This window comes from Geotrypetes seraphini, chromosome 8 (genome assembly GCF_902459505.1).
Source record: "Geotrypetes seraphini chromosome 8, aGeoSer1.1, whole genome shotgun sequence".
NCBI lineage: Eukaryota > Metazoa > Chordata > Amphibia > Gymnophiona > Dermophiidae > Geotrypetes > Geotrypetes seraphini.
Genome location: NC_047091.1, coordinates 135,411,900 through 135,435,340, shown reverse-complemented (window position 1 = coordinate 135,435,340; position 23,441 = coordinate 135,411,900). Strand labels below are relative to the sequence as shown.

General features: G+C 49.3%; 1 protein-coding gene across 5 annotated transcripts in view; it reads right to left on the bottom strand.

The window, feature by feature from the left end:
• YPEL1 (yippee like 1) overlaps nt 1-23,441 on the bottom strand; it is a 159,029-nt gene that overhangs the window by 67,255 nt on the left and 68,333 nt on the right. For all 5 annotated transcript variants that reach the window (XM_033956880.1, XM_033956877.1, XM_033956879.1 and 2 more), the window contains one exon: nt 21,801-21,844. In XM_033956880.1, the coding sequence (XP_033812771.1) occupies nt 21,801-21,844 (44 nt within the window). The remainder of the gene's footprint in view (nt 1-21,800; nt 21,845-23,441) is intronic.

The following is a 23,441-nucleotide window of genomic DNA, read 5'->3' as shown; positions in this document are numbered from 1 at the left end:
GGCTGCTGTCACCTTAGCAAAATCAGGGACTATGTGAAGCTTACTATCTTGCCATTTTAAAGAGCTGGCTTGTTTTGCTGCGTTTAAAATTTCAATTGCCTGCCTGAACCGAAGTAGTTTGCAGATTATAAGCCTCGGGCTGGAATGCCTGTTTGAAATTTTCATAGGAATCCTATGTGCTCTCTACACTTCATGTGAGAACTGCAAGTTCAAGGAGAGCAGTTTTGGCAGCATATTTTCCACAAAGGAGATAGTATTTCCCCCTTCAATCCCTTCTGGTAATCCTATAATCCGAATATCACACCTACAAAACCTATTCTCCGCTTCCTCCAGCTCTCTTGCCATACGTGCCAGATGTTTAGTGTCTGTTTGAACCTTATTCAAGCGGCCTTCTACTTCAATTAAACAGTGTTCTAACTGATCAGTCCTGAGCTCACACACTGTCAAATTCTGTGTCAAGGAGTGTAGATCCTCCTGCATGGTGTCCAACTTGCTAGTATGAGTATTAAGCACTCCTCTAATGGATTTTAATTCCTCCATCAGCTGTTCAAATTCAGAAGAGTCTCTGGGAAGGGACACTTTGGATGGAGTTGGAAGATCTGCCTTCTGTCTCTTTGCTGCATCCCCAGCTGCAAAAGATGCTTCTAATTTAGTCTGTCTGCTTGAAGACATTCTTACTGTAGATGATAAAATCCAGTAAATTATTCACTTTGCGAGTAATAAGAAGTCCAGCTGTGCTGTCAGGTAAGCAGATTGGTACCAGTGAGGGAGGAGCAGTTAATTCACACAGCCATCCTGTCCACTGTCAAGTTCCGGAACCTATTTATTTATTAAAAAATTTATATATCATATATAACTATGCGGTTTCCATATCATATACATAAAATCTTGTTTCCCTGCGATTACCACATATAACAGACATAAATAAACAACATAATTAATCGTCCCTGTTATAAATAGAATAGAGCACAAATTCAATCAATTTAGAAATACAATCAAACTTTAAATCATACATTGCTGTCAAAAGAGTTCTAAAAGGCAGTTATCAACTGAAATATACCTTAGCATAAGAAGGCATTGGCAAATAATTGAGTTTTCAGTATTTTCTTAAAATTCATCCTCCCCACACAAAACCGCAGGATACCAGGCAAGGCATTCTATAGTTCTACGCCAGCCACAGATATCATTCATGCTCCGATGCTAGCATGCATAGTCGACATTCTACCTCCAAATTTAATTTAGTCCCTGGTGGAAGTGTCCATAAAAAATTGGAAAATTAGGTTTATACCTTCTATAATCTTCTTTCTGTTAATCCCTGGAGGATTCCATACACTAGGAGTTCAATCCCAATCCGCAGTCAGGGTGCTGCATAAATCCACATCTTTTCTGAACACATGCACCACCCCCCTAGGCTGAGAATCAGCAAACAACCTTAGTTCAGTCTCAAAGCCAAGTACATACCAGCAAATCTAGGACAAGAGGGTACAGGGGAGAATCCTCATCAACACAAGTATATCATGAACTGGCTTGCTCTGCAAAATATTAATAAGTGAGAAATAGGCACAAAGGCAACTCAGAAAAAACATTGAGGAACAAGGCAGTATTAACCTGCTGTGTGCAGCGAGCACCCCAAGAAAGGCCTTCAGTAATGTGTATACTCACAGAAACTCCCTACAGGATCTGCCAACTGGCTGGAAAATCTGTAATGAGAGTGATGGAGGCAGAAAGGAGCAGGCTACCAACAACTTAATGAAGACAGAGGGGGTGGCTTGTATGGAATCCTCCAAGGACTAAAAAGCACAGTTACTTACCGTAACAGGTGTTATCCAGGGACAGCAGGCATATATTCTCACATGTGGGTGACGTCATCTACGGAGCCCCGATGCGGAAGCATTTTCAAGCAAACTTGATTGAAGATTTAAGTTTGCTCTGCTGCTCCACGCATGCATGCCTTCCTGCTCCACTAGGGGGTGCATCCCCTCGTGGTCTCCAGTTCACTTAACTAGCAAAGAAGCCAACCTCGGGGAGGTGGGCGGGTTGTGAGAATATATGCCTGTTGTCCCTGGATAACACCTGTTACGGTAAGTAACTGTGCTTTATCCCAGGACAAGCAGGCATGATATTCTCACATGTGGGTGACCTCCAAGCTAACTGAAAAGGAATGGAGGGAAGTTGGCAATTTAAGCAAATAGATTTTGTAAAACCGATTGGCCGAACCGGCCATCGCTCCTGGACAGTGAGTCCAGACAGTAGTGGGAGGTGAAGGTATGAACCGAAGACCACGTGGCAGCCTTGCAGATTTCCTCAATAGGTGTGGACCTGAGGAACGCTACGGAGGCTGCCATCGCTCGGACCTTGTGTCCCGTTACTCGATCATGCAGCGTGAGACCAGCCTGAGCGTAGCAGAAGGAGATGCAGTCGGCCAACCAGTTGGACAAGGTGCGCTTGGAGACTGGGTGACCTAACCGGTTTGAGTCGAAGGACAAAAACAATTGTGGGACTTTCCGGTGTGACTGAGTGCGTTGGAGGTAAAAGGCCAACGCTCTCTTACAGTCAAGAGTATGGAGCGCCACTTCTCCGGGGTGAGAGTGGGGCTTGGGAAAAAACACAGGCAAGACAATGGACCGATTGAGGTGAAAATCAGACACTACTTTAGGCAAGAACTTTGGATGGGTGCGGAGTACCACCTTGTCATGATGGAATACCGTGAAGGGTGGGTCCGCTACCAGAGCTTGTAACTCACTAACCTGCCGGGCGGAAGTGAGCGCGAGCAGGAAAATCACCTTCCAAGTGAGGAATTTTGGATGGCATTTGTCTAGGGGCTCAAATGGAGGTTTCATTAGTTGAGCCAGAACTACGTTGAGGTCCCAAACCACCGGCGGAGGTTTGAGAGGAGGGTGGACATTCAGAAGACCCTTCATGAAGCGAGAGACTAAGGGATGGAGCGAGAGGGCTTTCCCTTCCAGGGGCTGATGAAAGGCCGCAATCGCACTGAGGTGTACTCGAATGGAGTTGGTCTTTAGGCCGGAATGTGATAATTGAAGTAAATAGTCAAGGACCAGAGGGACGGGGACCAACACCGGGTCCTGGCTGTGGGAGGAGCACCAGGTTGAGAATCTGGTCCACTTTTGGGAGTAGCAGGTTCTCGTCGAGGTCTTTCTAGAGGCCTCCAATATCTCCTTGACTGATTGAGACACGGGGAGAGCAGTCAGGGGGAGAGAAACCAAGCATTCAGATGAAGAGATTGAAGATTGGGATGTAACAGCGAACCCTGACCCTGTGATAGTAGAGAGGGAAACAGAGGCAGAGGCAGTGGATCTCTGACACTGAGTTGAAATAGAAGGGAAAACCAAGGCTGGCGTGGCCAGCGAGGGGCAATCAGGATCAGGGTGGCTTGTACTGTTTTTAGGTGGACAAGCGTTCGCAGTATCAGAGGAAACGGCGGGAACGCGTACAGGAACCTTCCCTCCCAGTCGAGGAGGAAGGCGTCGGCCTCGAGCCGGTCCGGGGAGTACATCCGAGAGCAGAAGAGAGGCAGCTTGTGGTTGTGGGGGGATGCGAATAGATCTATTTGAGGTGTCCCCCACTTTTCGAACACCTGTCGTAGGATCTGAGAGTGCAGTGACCACTCGTGTGGCTGGAGGAGGCAGCTGAGTCTGTCCGCCAGACAGTTTTGTTCTCCTTGTATGTACACCGCTCGAAGGAAGGTGTTGTTGGAGATTGCCCATTTCCAGAGCGCAGGGCTTCCCGGCAAAGGGACCAAGACCCTGTTCCCCCTTGTTTGTTTACGTAGTACATTGCTACCTGGTTGTCGGTTCGGATGAGAACCACTCGGTCGTGGATCAGATGTTGAAGAGCTACAGCTGCGAGATAGATGGCCCGAAGCTCTAGCACGTTGATGTGGCAGCGACGATCTTCTGCTGACCACATCCCTTGAGTGCGTAGGCCGTCCAGATGGGCTCCCCAAGCGTACTCCGTGGTGAGTATCTTGCTGTGGGGTGGGGTGAGGAAGAGCAAACCTTTGGAAAGATTTGAAGAGTCGGCCCACCAGCGGAGCGATCGTTGCAAGGAAGGCGTCACTGTCACGGGGCGGTCGATCGGGTCCCGGTCTTGACGCCATTGAGAGGCCAGGGTCCATTGAGGAATTCTCAGATGGAGGCGGGCGAAGGGTGTGACGTGGACGGTGGAGGCCATGTGGCCCAGAAGAGTCATCATCTGCCGAGCTGATACCGAGGTCAGCAGGGAAAACCTTCGACTCAGACTTACTAACGCCTCTAGACGCGGAGGGGGGAGGAAGGAACGGAGGCGAACCGTGTCCATCGTGGCCCCGATGAACTGTAGGGACTGGGAGGGGCGTAGTTGGGATTTTGGGAAGTTTATCTTGAACCCCAGACTTTGTAGGTAGGTAATAGTCTGTTGGGTCGCTGAGATAACCGCTTCCCTGGACGGGGCTTTGATCAGCCAGTCGTCCAGGTAGGGAAATACCTGGAGGCCCTGGGAGCATAAAGTTGCTGCGACCACCACGAGGCACTTGGTGAAGACCCGAGGTGACGATGCTAGGCCGAAGGGGAGGACACGATATTGTAGGTGCCAGTCCCCTACCTGAAAACGCAAGAACTTGCGGTGAGCGGGGTGCACTGGAACATGTGTGTACGCCTCCTTCAGATCGAGGGAGCAGAGCCAGTCGCCCTCTTCGATCAGGGGGTAGAAGGTCTGTAGGGAAAGCATCCGAAATTTTTCCCGTATCAGGAATTTGTTGAGGTGTCTCAAGTCTAGTATTGGGCGTAAGTCTCCCGTTTTTTTCGGTACCAGGAAGTAACGGGAGTAGAAGCCCTTCCCCTGTTGGTCGGGGGGAACCTCCTCCACTGCTCTCAGGCGAAGCAGGTCTCGAGCTTCGGAGAGGAGTAGGGGCAGCTGCGTCCGGTTGGGAGGGCAATTCCTTGGGGGGTTGTCCGGAGGAATGGTCCGAAAGTTGAGAGAGTATCCTGATGAGATCATGCCAAGGACCCATGCGTCCGAAGTGACTTGTTCCCAGCGAGGGTAAAAGGCTTTGAGGCGACCTCCAATGGGGAGGGTGCCTGGGACTATGGCGGAGGGGGCCCGCCCCCTTCTGCGCATCCCGTCAAAAGGACGGGGATGGTTTGGTAGTCGCAGGCGGTTGGGATTTGGGCATGGCCCGGTGGTGGGCTTGCGGACGCCTGGGTGGAGGCCGCGAGAAGGCAGGAGTGGATTTTTGTGGGTAGCGGCGCGGAGGGGCCCTATACGGCCTGGACGCGGGCGGTTTGGGCTTTTGTCGGACGAGGGAGGCAAACGAGCGTTCGTGTTCGGAGAGGCGTTTTGTAGCCGCCTCGATAGTGTCATCGAACAGTTCTTTTCCCACGCAGGGGAGGTTAGCCAACCGGTCCTGTAAGTTGGGGTTCATGTCGACCAGGCGTAGCCAAGCTAGTCGGCGCATGGCGATAGCAAAGGCTGCCTCTCTGGAGGAGAGTTCGAAGCCATCGTAGGCCGCGTGGAATAGATGGAGGCGTAGGTTGGAGAGGGATTCCAAAAGTAGGCTAAAGGCTCCTTGGCGGGAGGCCGGTAGGTCAGTCTCAAAGGCTCTCAGTACTCCAATGAGGTGTTTGAGGTAGGATGTGAAGGTGAAAGTGTAGCTTTGCACCCTAGAGGCCATCATCGCATTTTGATATAGTCTCCTGCCGAATTTGTCTAGGGTTCGGCCTTCTTGGCCTGGGGGGACCGCCGCTGAAACCCGGGAGGGGTGAGCCTTTTTTAAGGAGGATTCTACTAACAGCGACTGGTGGGAGAGCTGTGGTTGTTCAAATCCCGGAAAGGGTATTGTACGGTACTTGGCCTCCATTTTGGAGGGCACGGCTGTGACCATATAGGGGGTTCTCCAGGTTCCTGAAGAGAGCCTGTTGGAGTATCGGGTTAGGCGGTAAGCGAAGGGACTCTCTGGGCAGTGATGGCATATCCAGTTCCGCTAGGTACTCTTTAGAGTATCTGGAGTCGGACTGGAGGTCTAAATTCAAAGCGTGGCCCATGTCCTGGACAAAGCGTGAGAAGGATGGTCGGGATGTTCCCGAGGCCCTGTGCGGGGTCGGTGAACGAGACCTCCGTCGGGTGGAGAAGGAAGGGGAGGCTTCCCTCGAGTAGCGAGGTTCCTGCTCCGATCCAAGCTCCGAGACCGGGGAAGCACTGTGAAAGTGTTCCGGGGTCGTGGATCTCCGACGTCTCGAGGAGCCCCTCGGAGATGATGCCGGGATTCGGGGTACCGATCGATGTCGAATCGGTGACCTCGACCCGGACTCCCTTGGTGAAACCCCGAAACCTCGGATCGGAGCCCCGGTTCGAGGGGGGGTTCGGAGGATGCGTGGGTTGGCGAGTGATAACTCTGCCACCCTCAGCGGTCCCGTACGAGGTGTAGGTGAACGGCCTTGTAGAGTGGGGGAACCCCGGGCCTTCTTAGAGGTACGGCGGTTCGAGGTTTCTGTTGGTTTAGCCCGACGTTTTGCCCTGTGGCGGTCTGTGGAGGGAGAGCGCCTCGGGTGCCTCGGTGAGGAGTCCGAGGAGGATGAGATGCTGTGAAGTTTGCGCACTTTTCCCCGAGGTGGCTCGACGCGAGGCTCAGGCAGGTCTGGCACATGCGGGGTCGAGGTCGAGGCAGAGGCCGGTTGTAGATGGGCCATTGCAGCAGACAGCTCCGACGAGATCATTGCTCGGAGTAAGTCCTGGAAGACGGGCATGGACAGCATCGAAGGCATGTCCCCTGCCTCGGTGCACTCCACCGGGGGTGACCTCGTATCAGAGTATTCCTGTGTGGTGGAGGCACGGCCCGAAGGCTTGGAGGGCTTCGTCGGGGCTGTAAGCATGGGACTTCCGCCATACGTCGCCGGTGTCCCCGAGGTTGGTTTCTTCGCTGGTACAGAACCTGAAGAGGGAAGAGGGGACTTACCCGGAGCCGAGGCTTTCTGTTGTCCTGAGGACTTCGGAGTCGAGTCTCGAGGCGATGCCAAGGTATTCGGGGCCGAAGTCAAGGCCGGGGCTGACCTCGAGGCCGAGGTAGAGGGTTGGTCTGGGGCGAAGAAATCCGCCATGCGGGCTTTCCTTCGACGGAGGGCCCGGTTCTGGAAAGTAGCGCACTGGGGACAGGAGTCGGTTGGATGAGCGGCCCCCAGGCAGAGGATGCACCGGCGATGCGGGTCTGTGATGGAAAGAAGCCGCTCGCACCGGGTGCACTTTTTAAAGCCGGTCAAAGGTCGGGACATAGAATCGAAGGTGGCCGCGGCTCGAGTAGCCACGCGGTCACGGGGACCCGGAAGCCTCCGGGTAGGTCAAACGAAGCAGGAATCAAGTTTAAAAAGAAAAAATTTCGCGCACAGTGACTTAAACGATGAAAACCAAGAAAAATCTCGGTGCTAGAAGGCAGTTGGGGCAGAGCCTGAAAAAACACGGCTTCTAGGCTCAGCGGAAAATTTTGAACTGGAGACCACGAGGGGATGCACCCCCTAGTGGAGCAGGAAGCACGCATGCGTGGAGCAGCAGAGCAAACTTAAATCTTCAATCAAGTTTGCTTGAAAATGCTTCCGCATTGGGGCTCCGTAGATGACGTCACCCACATGTGAGAATATCATGCCTGCTTGTCCTGGGATAAGAAAAAAGATTATCAAAGGTATAAACCTAATCTTCCATTCTGTTACGTCCCTTCCGGATTCCATACGCTATGTGACGTACCAAAGCCATGGTAGCTAGAGAGGGACAGAAGAGTCTGCCCCCAAACCCAAGGTTCCCAAAAATGGCATCAGAAAGCGCTGCCACAACTCCTTGTTAAAACCAGGCAAAAATATGGAGAGGGGACCAAGAAACAGCCCTGCATATTTCATCAGGATGAATCGCACAAGTTGCCCCCCTTGACACAGCCACACTTCTCATTGAATGCTGTAAACAAGATCAGCAGCTACTTGGTGTGGGCGACAGAAGTCGCAGAAATGGCCTTTCTAATCCATCGAATGATTGAGGGATGCCAGCCTACCATGGTGAGGTGCAGCAGTGAGAACAAAAAGGTGATCAGACAGCCTGAACTCAATTGTTCTTTCCAAATAAAGGAGCGAGACCCTCTGGACATCCAAACTGCGGAAGATCTGATCTGTGTGCTCCGAACCCGACAGATGAAATGCCAGCAACCTAACCTCCTGATTGACTTGGAAAACCAAGACCACCTGCGGCAAGCAGGTACAGTACAGAGAAAACCACCCACGTCCAAAACATGGAGAAAGGGTTCCCTGCACGAAAGAGAAGAAACTCCAAAATACACCATGCTGAGACAACAGTGACTAGAAAAACTGTCTTTCAAAGAGGGCCTCACCAAGGTCCTGTAAAACGATGTTAAGATTCCATGAAGAGAAAGGAAGATACAAGGGAGGACGCAGACGAAGCGCCTCCTCCCCCCTCATAAACCTTGTCATATTTGAAAGAGCAGTAAGCGAACAAGAGACTCAAAGCACTCAAAAATACACAAAGCCTGCAACCTGAACTTCGAGGGAGGCCACTGCCAGACTTCTGTCTGAACCCTCCAGAAGGAAAGCCAGGATGACCTAACTAGGAGCCTTCTCAGGCTCCACCCGATTCTTGGCACTCCACTGTGATAAAGCCTACAAGGCTTTGGCAGAAGCTATAGTAGAGGGAACTTCGAGCGTAAAAGAGTTGAGAAAACTACCTCCAAATAACCACTCATTATCAAGGCTGAGTGCTCAAGAGACATGATGTAAGACTAAAATGCTGAGGGTTCTCCATGGACACTGGTCCCTGACTGAGAAGATATCGAAAAGGGAGCCTGAGCTTCTCGTCCCACTAAAGACATACAAAAACCGCATACCACGGGTGGCGAGGCCAACCAGGAGCCACTAGAGACACCAGGCATGGATGTATCGTTGTCCAGCAGAAGACCTGACCAACCAGAGGCCACGGAGGGACCATACAGGAATTCGTGAGCCAGCTAGGATCAACCAAAGCATCTGGCCTTAGCTTCTGCAATGTTTGTCAACTGAAATGGCTCCCAGCCTTCGAGATCTCTGCCAAAGCCAACAAGACCCTCTGGTGCAAACCCCAGCTCTTGTAAGAGCAGACGGAACGGCTCCTGTGAGAGGAACCATGCTCCTGACCAGGAACCATCTGCTGAGAAAGACTTCTGAACATTGTTGACTCCATGGCCCACCGGGAAAGACAGAAGCAGCTCTTCCGCTCAAAGGAATGCCACCGAGCTTTCTGGTCCAAGAGAGAGAGTACTAGAGCTCTCTCGTGAAGTACATACGCAACCGCCATGGTGTTGAAGAAACTTGCACTGCTGGTCTTTCTGAAGGGGCTGGAGAGCGAGTAGCACCATCCGATTTCCTGAAGCTCCAAATAATAGGTCAACCAACATTGTGGATCAGAAGTCCACTACCCCTGAACCCCATAATGAGCCCGTAAACCAACAGGTTTACGGGCTCCGGGAGAAGAGTTATACATTCTGAAATCCGAAGAAGCTAACCCTGGACAAGAGCCACCCCCTGAAGCCATCAGCTCAAATTGCTGCTAGCTGGCTCCATTCAGGAGAGCAGCCTCTCAAGGGGGAAAAACTTAGCGGAGATCACCAAGATAGGAGAGACTTCCATCAAGGGCGCATGGGTGCTCTGACCCAGGGGATTGCCTCCACGGATGCTGCCCGAGACCCAGAACCTGCAAGTAAAACCAGGCTGAGAGAGATGGGCAGTTCAAGAGAATTCTGTTGACGAAGGTTCTGACTACTTGCTCTGAGAAAAAACACATGACGGAGATGAAGAGAAGCCCCAGAAACTCCAGGGACTAGGAAGACGCCAAACCTCTCTTCTTGAACTTGCCAATGCCTGCAGCAGACCACCGCGCCTTCGTACACCCAATGAGACATAGCCCAGAGCACCCGTTGTCTCAGGAAGGGTGGATGTGGACCCCCTGCTGGCGGAAAGCTGCCTCAACTACAATCACTTTGACGAAAGTGTGGGAGCCATCGCAAGGCCAAGGGGCAGAGCTACAAACTAGAAGAAGAGATATGTACTTGTTTATTTCTCCCTGCCCTTATCCAGGGCGAGTTACATATTAACATACAAAATAAGACATTAACATTTGTCGTACAAATCACTTCAAGAACACACTATAACAAATTACATACTTACATATAAAATCAAATTACATATGACATACACGTCACATCCATGACAAATATCATTTAAGGCCAAAACTGGCCAAACCCTAATATACATCAAAATATATAATATTACGTAAGGCATACAAAATGCCTCAATAACAGACATCATTAAGCCAGATAAAACAGACCAGATCATAGAACACCTCTGTGACCGGCACTCAGCAGTCATTACTCATCCAAACTCAGACCCTATATTTCATCTTACAGAACAGATGTTTGGCAAATGTATCCTTGAAGGTTGTTGCACTCCCTGGGGTAAGCTCTTTTCCAGTAGATAGGTGAGATATTCTAGACAATAAGGTTATTTCCCCATACTCGCATGCTCTGCAGAAGGAATCCACTCTGCCTATGTAGTACTTCACTGATCGGTTTAGCGCTCTCTACAGTCAGTACCCAAGCACCGAGAGGCACCCACCTATGTGACATAGAGGCACCTTAATAACAGGCTAAACAAAGTGTTCTGTTGAAAGTAATGAAATAGTACCATTAACTGCCAACACAGGCTCCAAAGGAGTGAAGCACAATTCCCCAAGAAAATGAACATAGAAATTAAGTCTTCCCAGCACTCAAGGACTGAAAGACCTCCTAGAAGCAGCTTGAAGAAGCATAAGCAGACAAACTGTAAACAGATGCAGAAAAGCTAGAGCGGGGAGTCTAGAATGTCTCACCTATCTACTGGAAAAGAGCTTACCAGGGTTAAGTACATAATCTCTTTTTTCAGCGCAATAGGCGAGACATTCTAGACAATAGGGACATACAAAAGCAGTCCCCCCAAACAGCTAGGGTGGGCTTGCTGTGCCGGCCCCTAAGACTGAGAACCCAAAGGTTGAGTCCTGCCTCGCAGCAACATCTACTTTGTAAAACTTGGGAAGAAAACCATGGGAAGAAAAAAAAACACGTTGCTGCCCCGCAAATCTCCTCAGGAGGGACAGATCTAGCTTTGGACCACGAAAAAGCCCTGATAAAAACAGGAGACTGTTTAAGATTGTAGGCTGACAAAATGGCCCTTTAGATCCATCTGGATATCTGGGCCCTAGAAACAGGAGCTCCCCACTTAATAATAATAGCTTTATTTATATCCCGTCATACCTTTTCAGTTCAAGACGGTGTACAACAAGAGGAGCTGTAGGACAGCGAGGTGGTATTATATCAGTTAGATTTGGGAAGGAATGGAAGATAGTTGAGTGACAGGGCAGTAAGGGGAAGGAGGTAGGAATGTATCATCAAATATATTTTATTGAGCAGCAAGAAAAACAACAATCCAAAACAAGGCAAAGAGCAACAAGGCAGCTCAAAATTTCACACCAGAAACCAACAAACCCACCCCACCAACCCTACCGAGGTAGGAATGTATAAGACAAGGTAGGTGATGATCAGAATTGAAGGATCAGATATACTTGTCGAATAAGTGGGTTTTTAGTATTTTTCAGAATGAGTGGTATGTTAGTGCGTTCAGGATTAGGTCGCTTATATCCCTGCTTGAAAGGAGAGTGTCCTGTTAAAGAATCTTTTGAATTTGCATCCTTGGGAGAGGGAAATGTGAACAATAGTGTTCTGCGAGAGAGGTGGCGTTTGTCCTGTAGGGTGAGGTGATGTAGGAGGTTGGTGGGAGCGAAGCCCAGGAGGGTCTTGAAGCAGAGGCACTCAAATTTGAAGATTATTCTGGCCTTAATAGGTAGCCAGTGAAGTTTCTTATAGTACAGGGTGTGATATGGTCTGATTTTTTTCAAGCCAAAGATTAGTTGGATGGCTGTGTTTTGGATGAGTCTCAGTTTTTTGATGGTTTATTTGTGAGATCCTAGGTAGATTATGTTGAAGTGTGCTCAGGACTAGAGACTGCACCAACAATTTGAATGAAGTGAAATCGAAGTATGGTTTTAGCGTGCATAGTTTCCATAATAAGGATGTTGGTGTGGGTTTCGAGTGTCAGATGCTGATCTAGAGTGACTCCTAGGATTTTGATGGTAGGGTTGATTGGGAAGTTCCTTCCATTTAGGTTGATAGTCGATTCTGGCGTCATTTGTGTTTTTCTGGCAGGGTGTGCAGGACGGGCGGTGGAAGGTTGGAAGCTCTGGGAAAATCTCTACGACATGGAATGTGTATACTGTCTGGAGCCCCAACAATTAGAACACCCAGAATCCCTGTAGGGTCTGGGTCTACTATCAGGCAGGGTCTTTGGGTGACAGTCCAATACCAAATCCATGATGACATCCAGGCCTTTGCCAAACTATAACTGCCCCTTAAAAGACAGCCTCGCTAAAGTCGCCTTGGAAGTGGAATCACCAGCCCACTGCCTGACCCAGAGCATTCGGTGGACTGAAATGGAGTACGCTGACACTTTTGCCAGCACTTTCAAAACGCATCCACTATACAATCCGTCCTAGCCATTAGAAGTTGAGGAGGCTCCACCAAATCAGTCTCTAGCATGCACAGCCGAGACAGGCGCATGTGACAAAAGACATTGACACAGCAGCTTTGATGATTTTAGACAAGGTATCCGGCCCCTGGGGCATAGAGTCATCCTTAAATGACTTAAATTGACATGTCTTAGGCTATGGAAGGTCCGCAGCCAAGGTGACCAAAGAACCAGTCGTGCTGAGCCCCCAAAAGTAATGAAGGCCACCCCACCAGGCTGGCTGGTCACCTGCTTCTATGGGGGGGGAAAAGCTAAGCCAGTTGTTACAGCCTCCCCAGCTGCGCAGCATGGCACGTGGTGCAAGGATGCTGTAAAAGTGCTAAATTTGCACAATCCTGGCATGAATTCGCAAGAGGAGACCCCCCAAGGACTTGTATACTACCTTTTTACAGTTTTACAACCACACTCAAAGCGGTTTACATACAGGTACTTCAAGCATTTTCCTTATCTGTCCCGGTGGGCTCACAATCTTTCTAATGTACCTGGGGCAGTGGAGGATTAAGTGATCTGCCCAAGGTCACAGGGAGCAGTGCAGGGTTTGAACCCACAACCTCAGGGTGCTGAGGCTAAGCTCTAACCACTGCTCCACACTCTACCCCAAGGACTCCGTCCCAGCAGTTTTCCAGGCAAATATCAAAGTTTGAAGAAGCAGGGAGAAGAAGAAAAATAAAAAAATCACTAAAAATCCAAGATGGCCACCAGCACCAAATTTGCACTAAAAACGCAATATTTATCACACTTCCCAAAGTCCAAAAACAGCAATTTTAGGTTTTTTCAGGAGGGGGAACAGAGGGGAACATGCTGAAACTCAGAAACCACCACTTTTAAAACTTTCCCTGACGTCTCTCACAAGCTGTCGGCTCCTTGTACTCACTGTGACCTGATACACTGGACTCCACCTGCTCACAACTCTTTCTCAGTAGCTGTAGAAGAATTCTCTGCCACAATGCTGGGAATGCTCTCACAAAGCTGATCTTCGGGTTGCCGGTCAGATTCCACTGTCTGACTATGCCTGCACCCCAGCGGACAACTGGATGTGCACCAGGACAGGCAGAGGTGCGAAAACACAACCGGCAGATTGTGGAACGCCACTGAGCCCCCTAAGCATGCCTAACAGTCTGCACTCGACCTTTGCTTAACAGAAAGTGAGACTACTTCAGCCACAGCCCTGAGCTCCAAGGAAAACTATGCAGACTGGCTAACAGATACCCAAAAAGGGATTGGCTTGTCAGCTACAGACCGAAGTTTGAATTCTCAAGCAGGCAGAGCTCCAAAATTGCTTCAAACATGGAATTACCTGAAAAGGGGACGACATTACATCAAATTTAAAACAATAAAATGGGGAGAGCAGAACACACACAGCTGCAGACATGCTTGCAGAAGGAGAGACTGTAGAGGGCGTTAAACCAATCAGTGAAGTACTACAGAGGCAGAGTGAAAAATCCAGAGTGGATTCCATCTGCAGAGCATGTGAGTATGGGGAAATAACCCTACTGTCTAGAACAGGCCTGCACAACTTCAGCCCTCGCCAGGCCAGGTTTTCAGGATTTCCTCAATGAATATGCATGAGATCTATTTGCATGCACTGCTTTCAATGCATGTTCATTGTGGAAATCCCAACTGAATTCGCCCCTCGAAGTCCGGAGTTGTGCAGGCCTGGTCTAGAATGTCTCACCTATTGCACTGGAAATGCAGTTGCAGAACATGGAAATGCAGAAACCTGCAATGTAATGAGCAGAATGAAATATGGAGGTAAACCTCTGGGATATCCAAACACACTGGAAACTCCCCATGGAAACAGCAGCTAGCACAGTGTACTCAGTTGTCCATTCGGAAAAAGGGAATTCGCAAAAAGGGGGTGACCGACTGTAAAACTACATAAGGAAGTATAAACAGTACTGCCTAAGCCCCCATTCATGGACTGGAGCAGAGTCCAGTATCCCAAACATTAAGAGGCGCTGCAAAATATCGCAGACCTTAGACTATGTTGCCATCGATTGCCAGAGTCCAGAAACCAAACTGGAGACAGGCAAAGGAGAAGCATCTTGAAAAAACCCCACAATGTATCCTGTATTTTGTATTTCAAATTTTGATGATTGAAATGTGTATTTTTTTGTTGTTGTTGCTCTCTGTGTGCTTTCCTATTTTTAACCGGCGTTCCTTTTTTATTTTTACTTTTATACTTAGTGTTTATGTAAACCACTGAGTAAGATTCAGCGGTATATCAAATCTGACTAAACAAACATAACAAGTATTCGATGAAAGTCGGGTCCACTCCTGACAGCCTGCAAGTGAGGCGACATTGGCACTTTCTTTTTTGTGTGTGTGTGACACGCAGCCACTGCACAGGAACCTGAGGACGCCTGGAATTGGAACCGTGGTAATGTGATCATAGCCCTGGGAATGACTCTAGGAAGAAAAACCTGAGTATCCCTGACGACACCTGCTGGAGGAACAAAGAGGACGATGATCCCTTCCCGACATCCAGCAAAACTGGTTCACAGAAAAAAGCGGGCAGCGTTCACAACACCTGAGTAGAGGTCATCCAGAACCTATACCAACAAAAATCCGGCCTTTGAAAGGACGGCCACTGAAGGGGATCCTCGAGGCAGCGTCCTCAGCCAAAGACAGTCCAACGAGTTCCGTGCTCAGAGTCTGCACTAGCAGAAAATGTATTAAGAACTCAAATGAGATCATAAAGGTCACCCGGCACCGCAGCCACATCAACCAGCACCAGCAAAGGACAGTCGTGTACAGGCTGGAATGACAGGCATGTACCATAAAGTAAATGGTCACCGCCACTCAGCTAACTGAAGATGCTAGAAATTTTTTTTTTTTTAATCATAACAGCCTCCTGCGATCCTGAGAGTCCTGAAACTTCATTCCCCATCACTAGGGAGGGCTGCATGTTGGAAAACCAGTGCCACGGTGGAATCTACCGCAGGCTATGCAAACCTGCCAAAAAGAAGGATTCAGGTATTAAAGCGTAGACATATCTGTAGCAGATCGGAAAGAGCTTTCTGGAGATCACATTGTTCTGAAACCAGACCCAGGAGCTGTAGACGGGATAGAAAAGTCACAGGAGAACGGTCCAGGACCAGAAAGCTTGGAAGGTGGAAAATCCAAATGGAGTTCTTTAAGAACATCAGCCTGAGGTGGACAGAAGCCCGCTGAACATGTGAAGAAGGATTAGCACCTCCAAGTCCGGACGCTCAGGGCGGCCGAGGAGACCAGTCTCAACAAAGGCATCAGCCGGATCCAAATTAAGTATAGTGGCAGGAGACAGAAGAAACATAAAATCTGCATGGCAACAACTTCAATTGAGGTTTGGCATGGCCAGACAAGAGAATTCCCAAAAAGGAAGCTTCACCACAGCTGCCATAGACCGAAAAAGCCCTGTCGCGTCCACCAGTTGCATCAAATGAGTGGGGTCTGAGGCTATACCGTTCAGAAGAGCTAAATACAATCCGGTGAAAAGATCCACTCCACATCCAAAGGGCGAAGAATTGCTTGGCAGACAACTTGAATTGTCTTCTGCAACCTCACGAATGGTTGCCTCTTCATCACATGGCAGGGCTCTGTTGAGGTACATGCGTCGCGTCAAAATAGTCCCCCAGACTCGGAATCCAGGTGTACTGTGCTAGACTCCAGAACGGCCTCTGGGCGAGATTTTCTTCAGAAGGCCTAGACCCAGGCCGGATCCCCAGCCCAAGAGGGCAAAGAGGAGGTGAAGTCCAAAGCTATCGCCCCCTCCCCCGCCGTGCTAAGGTACGCAGAACACAATCACTGATCCGGTGCCCATCTGGCGCAATGTCCACATTCAATAGATTAGGGACTGAGGAGTCCATCCCAATTAATTTTGAGTCAAATTGAAGGGGTTTTGAGGCAGGAATCAAAGTTATAAAAAAAAAGATTGTTTTTAAAATCCAAGATGGCCACCATCACGAATTCGCACCAAGAACGTCAAAATTAAACAAAATCTAAAAATAGCAATTTGGGGTCTCGGGAGGTGGGGGACCTGAACCATACCCACAGAAATTGTGAAAAATGAAGTTTAAATCGATCCACAAGCCACCCCCGAAGTTCCCATAGGAAATAATGGAGGTACTCTCAATCTCTGTAGTGCCTTTGTCTGTCAGTGTTTTTAAAGCAGTTGAGTGGAGAAAAAAAATGACTTTCTGCCTCAGAAACAGCTGTAAATGCACAGTAATGAAGATCTTCAGACTACCAGCCGATCAAAGACTGACTACAACCTCTGTCCCCACAGATCCTCTGCCACGTGGTTGGGGGCGGAAAAGGCAGCCTGCGCTTGAAACCAGGGTGGGTTTCTGTCCAGACACACACAGCCTGCACTAGAAACCTGTTACTGAGTCACTGCCCAGCAGTCTTCTACGGAAAAGGACCCTGGGCACATAGCAGGCTGGCTCCACAGATTCACCAGAGTTTCTCTGTGAAGCTGCAGTCTGGATCCACAGGACTCCGATAGGGAACCACCGGGGAGGGGTCTCAAGGCACTGAAGCCACAAAAAACCAAACTAAGCAAAAAAAAAAAATAAGAAACAGAAGCAGAGCAACAGCAAGAGACTTCTGCTAGACTGCTTGCAGAAATTGAAACTAAGGTTGCTTGCTGACTCTCAGCCTAGGGGGGTGGAACATGGGTTCAGAAAAAGCAATGTTACTTACCATAACAGTTGTTATCCAGGGACAGCAGGCAGCTATTCTCACTAGTGGGTGATGTCATCCGACAGAGCCCCGATACGGACGTCTCACAAGCATGTCTTGCTTGAAGAAACTTAGAAGTTTCGAGATGCCCGCACCGTGCATGCGCCAGTGCCTTCCCGCCCGATGGACCGGGCGTGTCTCCTCAGTTCAGGTAGCTAGCCGAGAAGCCAACCCAGGGGAGGTGGGTGGGACGTGAGAATAGCTGCCTGCTGTCCCTGGATAACAACTGTTACAGTAAGTAACATTGCTTTATCCCAGGACAAGCAGGCAGGTATTCTCACTAGTGGGTGACCTCCAAGCTAACCTCAATGGGATGGTGGGAGAGTTGGCAACTTAGGAGAATAAATTCTGTAATACCGTTTGGCCAAACTGTCCATCCCGTCTGGAGAAAGTATCCAGACAATAATGAGAGGTGAAGGTATGAACCGAGGACCAAGTGGCAGCCTTACAAATCTCCTCAATCGGTGTCGATCTGAGGAAGGCTACAGAGGCTGCCATTGCTCTGACCTTATGGGCTGTAACCTTACAAGGAAGGGATAATCCAGCCTGGGCATAGCAGAAAGAGATACAAGCCGCCATCCAGTTGGAGATGGTGCGCTTCGATACAGGTCGTCCCAACTTGTTTGGATCAAAGGAGACAAAAAGTTGAGGAGCAGTTCTGTGTGGTTTGGTGCGATCCAGGTAGAAAGCCAAAGCACGTTTACAGTCCAGAGTGTGAAGAGCTGATTCTCCATGATGAGAATGAGGCTTTGGAAAAAACACTGGAAGTACAATGGATTGGTTGAGATGAAATTCAGAGACCACTTTAGCAGGAATTTCGGATGAGTGCGGAGGACCACCTTGTCATGATGGAATACTGTGAAAGGTGGATCCGCCACTAAGGCCTGAAGCTCACTGACCCTGCGAGCAGACGTGAGGGCCACCAGAAAAAACACTTTCCAGGTGAGATACTTAAGTGGAGCCCTGTTGAGAGGTTCAAACGGAGGCTTCATGAGTTGAGAAAGAACAACATTGAGATCCCAAACCACAGGAGGAGGTTTGAGAGGAGGATTGACATGGAAAAGACCTTTCATAAATCTGGAAACCACAGGATGAGCAGATAGAGGTTTCCCTTGCAGAGGCTGATGGAAAGCCGCAATAGCACTCAGGTGGACTCTTATAGATGTAGACTTGAGACCAGACTGAGACAGGTGTAGAAGATAGTCCAACACAGAGGATAGGGAAGCTCGCTGAGGCTCCTTGGAATTGGAAACACACCAGGAAGAAAATCTAGTCCACTTTTGGGAGTAGCATTGTCGAGTAGCAGGCTTCCTGGAAGCCTCCAAGACGTCCCTCACCGCCTGGGAAAACTGGTGAGGGGTTACGTTGAGAGGAACCAAGCTGTCAGGTGGAGAGACTGCAGGTTGGGATGAAGTAGTGATCCTTGATGTTGAGTAAGTAGAGAAGGAAACACTGGAAGAAGGACCGGCTCCCTGCTGCTGAGTTGAAGTAGAAGGGAGAACCAAGGTTGCCTGGGCCACCGAGGAGCTATTAGAATCATGGTGGCTTGGTCTGATTTCAACTTGACCAGAGTCTTCTGAATGAGAGGAAATGGAGGAAACGCATACAGAAATCGATTCCCCCAATCCAGCAGAAAGGTATCTGCCTCGAGTCGATGAGGAGTGTAGATCCTGGAGCAAAACTGAGGCAGTTTGAAGTTGTGGGGAGCCGCAAAGAGGTCTATCTGAGGCGTCCCCCATTGTGCAAAGATCTGATGAAGGGGGTTGGAATGGAGAGTCCATTCGTGAGGCTGGAGGAGACGACTCAAGTTGTCTGCCAAGACATTGTTCTTCCCCTGAATGTAGACAGCTTTGAGGAAGACGTTGTGGCGAACCGCCCAATCCCAGACTCTGAGAGCTTCCTGGCAGAGGGAGGCCGATCCCGTGCCCCCCTGCTTGTTTACATAATACATGGCGACCTGGTTGTCTGTGCGAATGAGGACCACCATGTCGTGAAGCAGATGTTGAGAAACTTGAAGAGCATAGAAGATGGCTCTGAGCTCCAGAAGATTGATTTGATGGAGTCGGTCCGCACTGGTCCAGAATCCGAGTGCGAAGCCCATCCAGTTGAGCCCCCCAGGCATAGGTCGAGGAATCGGTTGTGAGAACCTTCTGGTGGGGAGGAGTGTGAAACAGCAAACCTCTGGATAGATTCGAAGAGGTCATCCACCAAAGTGGAGACTGCCGAAGAGCAGGAGTGACTATGATGTGTCGAGTCAATGGGTCTGACACTTGAGTCCATTGAGAAGCCAGGGTCCACTGAGGAATTCTGAGATGGAGCCTGGCAAAGGGTGTCACATGAACTGTAGAGGCCATGTGGCCCAGGAGGACCATCATGTGTCTCGCTGAGATAGACTGGCGAGAAGATACAGACTGGCAGAGATGAAGAAGAGCATCCATGCACTGAGGAGGGAGGAATGCTCGAAGCTGAATGGTGTCCAGTACCGCCCCGATGAAGGGAAGGGACTGGGTAGGCTGCAGATGAGATTTGGGGAAGTTGATCTCGAAACCCAAACTCTGCAGGAAGCAAATCGTAGCCAAGGTCGCCGAAATGACCTCAGGAGCTGACGGGGCCTTGACTTCGCATGATCCCCCGAAGCTTCCAGCGAATGAATGGGACTGGAAGCGGTAGATCGAAGGGGCGGGATGGAGGCCGCCTCACGCAATGCAGCCCAGGCCTGGTATGGAGTGCGGAAGAACTCTTCCTGCGATTTACTATGCCCAGGACTTCAATTATCAATCGGGGGAACAGCACCGTGTTGGCGCAGAGGCGTAATGGGCTCTAAAGGAGGCATGTCACTAACGGAAGCCCGCCTCGAGGGACCGGCCGCCCTTTGCCGCTCCTCCTCGTCAAGCGACGAGATCGATCGGCGAGGAGGAGGGGGAGGGGCGGTCCGCCCCCTGGGATCGGGACCGGGAGGTCACCCTGGATGGAGACGATTAATCTGGGTCCCATAGTCTGCATGAGCTCGACAAACTGAGCTTCCAGCAGGGACCGCAGCGAAGCCGATATGGAGGGATCCGCACCGAACGGGGGTCCTCCAGCACGGTCTTCGCGCTCCTTCGTGGACGAGTGCTTCTGCTTGGAAGCTTTTGGCACCTTAATGACCACAGATGGAATAGTGGAAGGCGGTACCTGAGCCAAGGAGACGGGAACAGACACCGGCGCCGAACTCGGGGCCGAAGCCGGAGTAAACGAAGCCGGTTTCAGAAGGCCCGAAGTAGCAGGAGTGGTCGTAGGCTTCGCATGGACAGGCGAAGCGGCCGATGAAGTTGAAGCCGAAGGTTCTTTAGCAGCTTCCATCTTGAACATCGACTCCCACAACAGACAGCGCCGCTTAAACGCCCGCGCCGTTAGAGTGGAACAAGGCCGGCACGATTTCGGGAAATGTTCTGGACCAAGACACTGCAGGCAGTGTCGATGCGGGTCCGTCAGTGAAATCGCGTGCTGGCACTTGCTACACTTTTTAAAACCGGTGATTGGCCGGGACATAGGCCGAAAAAGCTCCGCCGCTAGATCGAAGGAGCTGGGCCTGAGCCACGTGGCCGACCCGGCCGACTCGCCGGAAGAAAAAAATTTTATTTTTTTTTTTTTGAAGAAAAGAAAGTACACGAAAATAGGAAAAGAAATCCAAAATCGCGGAATTTAGAAGGCAAAAAACGGGAATTCAGTCAGCGCAGAATTGAAGTAAAACTTCTCAGCTCCACGGAAAGAAAAGAACTGAGGAGACACGCCCGGTCCATCGGGCGGGAAGGCACTGGCGCATGCGCGGTGCGGGCATCTCGAAACTTCTAAGTTTCTTCAAGCAAGACATGCTTGTGAGACGTCCGTATCGGGGCTCTGTCGGATGACATCCCCCACTAGTGAGAATACCTGCCTGCTTGTCCTGGGATAAGATGTGGATTTCTGCAACAACCAGACTGCGGGTTAGGATTGAACACCTAGTGTATGGAATCCGTGAGAGATGTAACAGAATATTAATATGGTGGATTTAGGAGAGCAATCGCTCATTCCTACAAAAAAAGATATAAAACAGGCCCACTTTTTGGACTCTGCTGGGTATTTGTGATCTAGACTGGCCACTGGAATCATAGGAAACCACCAATTAGATCCTATGCTGGAAAACTCAATATAACAAATTTTAATGCACACTCTAGAATTTTGTACAGAAGGAGAATTCCGCATAAATTCTATGTGCAATGGCGTAATGTGCATAGCACACATGCTTTTTGCCACAGTGAATGACTTGTTTCCCTTTATAGTCAGTTACTACAAAACAGTCATCTTTGACTACTTGCATTAATTGAAGAGTTTTAAAGTAGCCTCATAATTGGTAGTGTATTTATGAAATTAATAAGAAAAAAATTAAATTCCACATGAAAATGTATTTACTATTATACTTACACTGAATTAAAGAGGTAGGCTCGTCCTTGGCTTCCCTGAAAAGACTAAAGAAATAACAAATCTTAATTTTTGTTGTACCAACAAAGACAATGTAATCAAAAGTAACACTTTACCATCATCACTGATTAATTTTATATAATGGCCAATTCTATAGTGTTTAGAAAGTTTACCTTTTAATTTAAGATTACAATCCCATTAATATCTTCTAGATTTACATTTACCTTCAATTACTACTCTTTTTTGTTGTTGTTTGAAATAATTTTTATTCAAAAACAAACAGACATAAGAAAGAGGAGTACAAATGCAAAAATGCAGGGAAATATAGAGCCAGACTAGAAACCCCCACAACAAAAAGGTTCCCAACCAAACACAGGCATGTAACAACACTGTAAAAAGGATGTTAGTATGTTCATAGTTTCCATTATAACACCCCAAAACAAAACACTCATAACAACCCTTCCCCCACTACCCCCCTCTCGCCCGAGTGACTGAAGATGACTGTTAGAAACCTCACACCATGCTGACCTCCGTTATGACCACTCGTTGAGGACCCCTCACCCCTGTCCCCACACAACTAATTCCCAGTGGGTCACTTCTTTAAGAGACCTCTCCCACCCCAGAGGCAGCCTCATCCATCCATAGGTGAAGCACTCCCCATTTTGTCACCAATGAGGCAATGTACAGAAAGCGCCAATGCTTAGCCGATAACCCCTGAGCCAGCACATCCCCCTCATGCCCCAACACAAGCATCATGTATCATGTAAGACCATTGGACAAGCACCCCCAGGATCTTAGCCAGGAAGTCCAGAACCCCATTCCAGTAAGTGCTCAATGCAGGCATTCAATGATCATGTGCACTAAGGACCCTCTCATATGTTTGCATTTTACACATTCATCAGACTCCCAGAGACCCGCCTGGACCCCCCCCCCCACGGACCTCCCCCGGGACCTAGTGAAATATGTACGGTGCAGCAGTTTGAACTGTAGTTCTTGCAATTTGGTGTTTCGTGTTCCCCTGATAATATTAGAAAAGCAAGCAGCCAAAACTTCAGCACTGACCATTTCCCCAAGCTCCGACTATCACCTAGAAGCCAAAGTGAGCATATGAGAGTCAGTACCAGGTGGAAAGAGAATTGAGGGGAGATAGTAAAAGTTGGTCCACCTTCAAGAAACGACTCCCCTGAGGGTGCTGCCTAAGCTTTTCCAAGTAGTAATGCCTTAGATGTTGATAACCAAAGAAAGGCATCTTTGGTAGTGACCAAGTCAGCATAAAATGGGAACGTGGATGTAGCATGGTTGGAAGAGCAAACATGTCCAAAACAAAAACACTGCCAAACCACTCCTCCATCCCTCCCCACTCCCAGTGGGAACTTGGGATTACCGCAGATCAACTGGAAGGCACAATTACCTTCACCTATTCTGTTCCGCCACCAAAGCAGAGTCCATCGCAGAGGATCCAACCACAAAGAGTTAAGGCCCACCCGGGGTCTCCGCCACTTGGGGAAGACTAAGCACACCAATGCATGATGCGGAGTCACCCAAGAATCCATCAGCCCTGCAGGGGCGAAGCGGGAATGAGATGTAAAGAGTTCATGGACCCACCTCATCAAGGCAGCCACATTGTATAATCTGAAGTCCAGT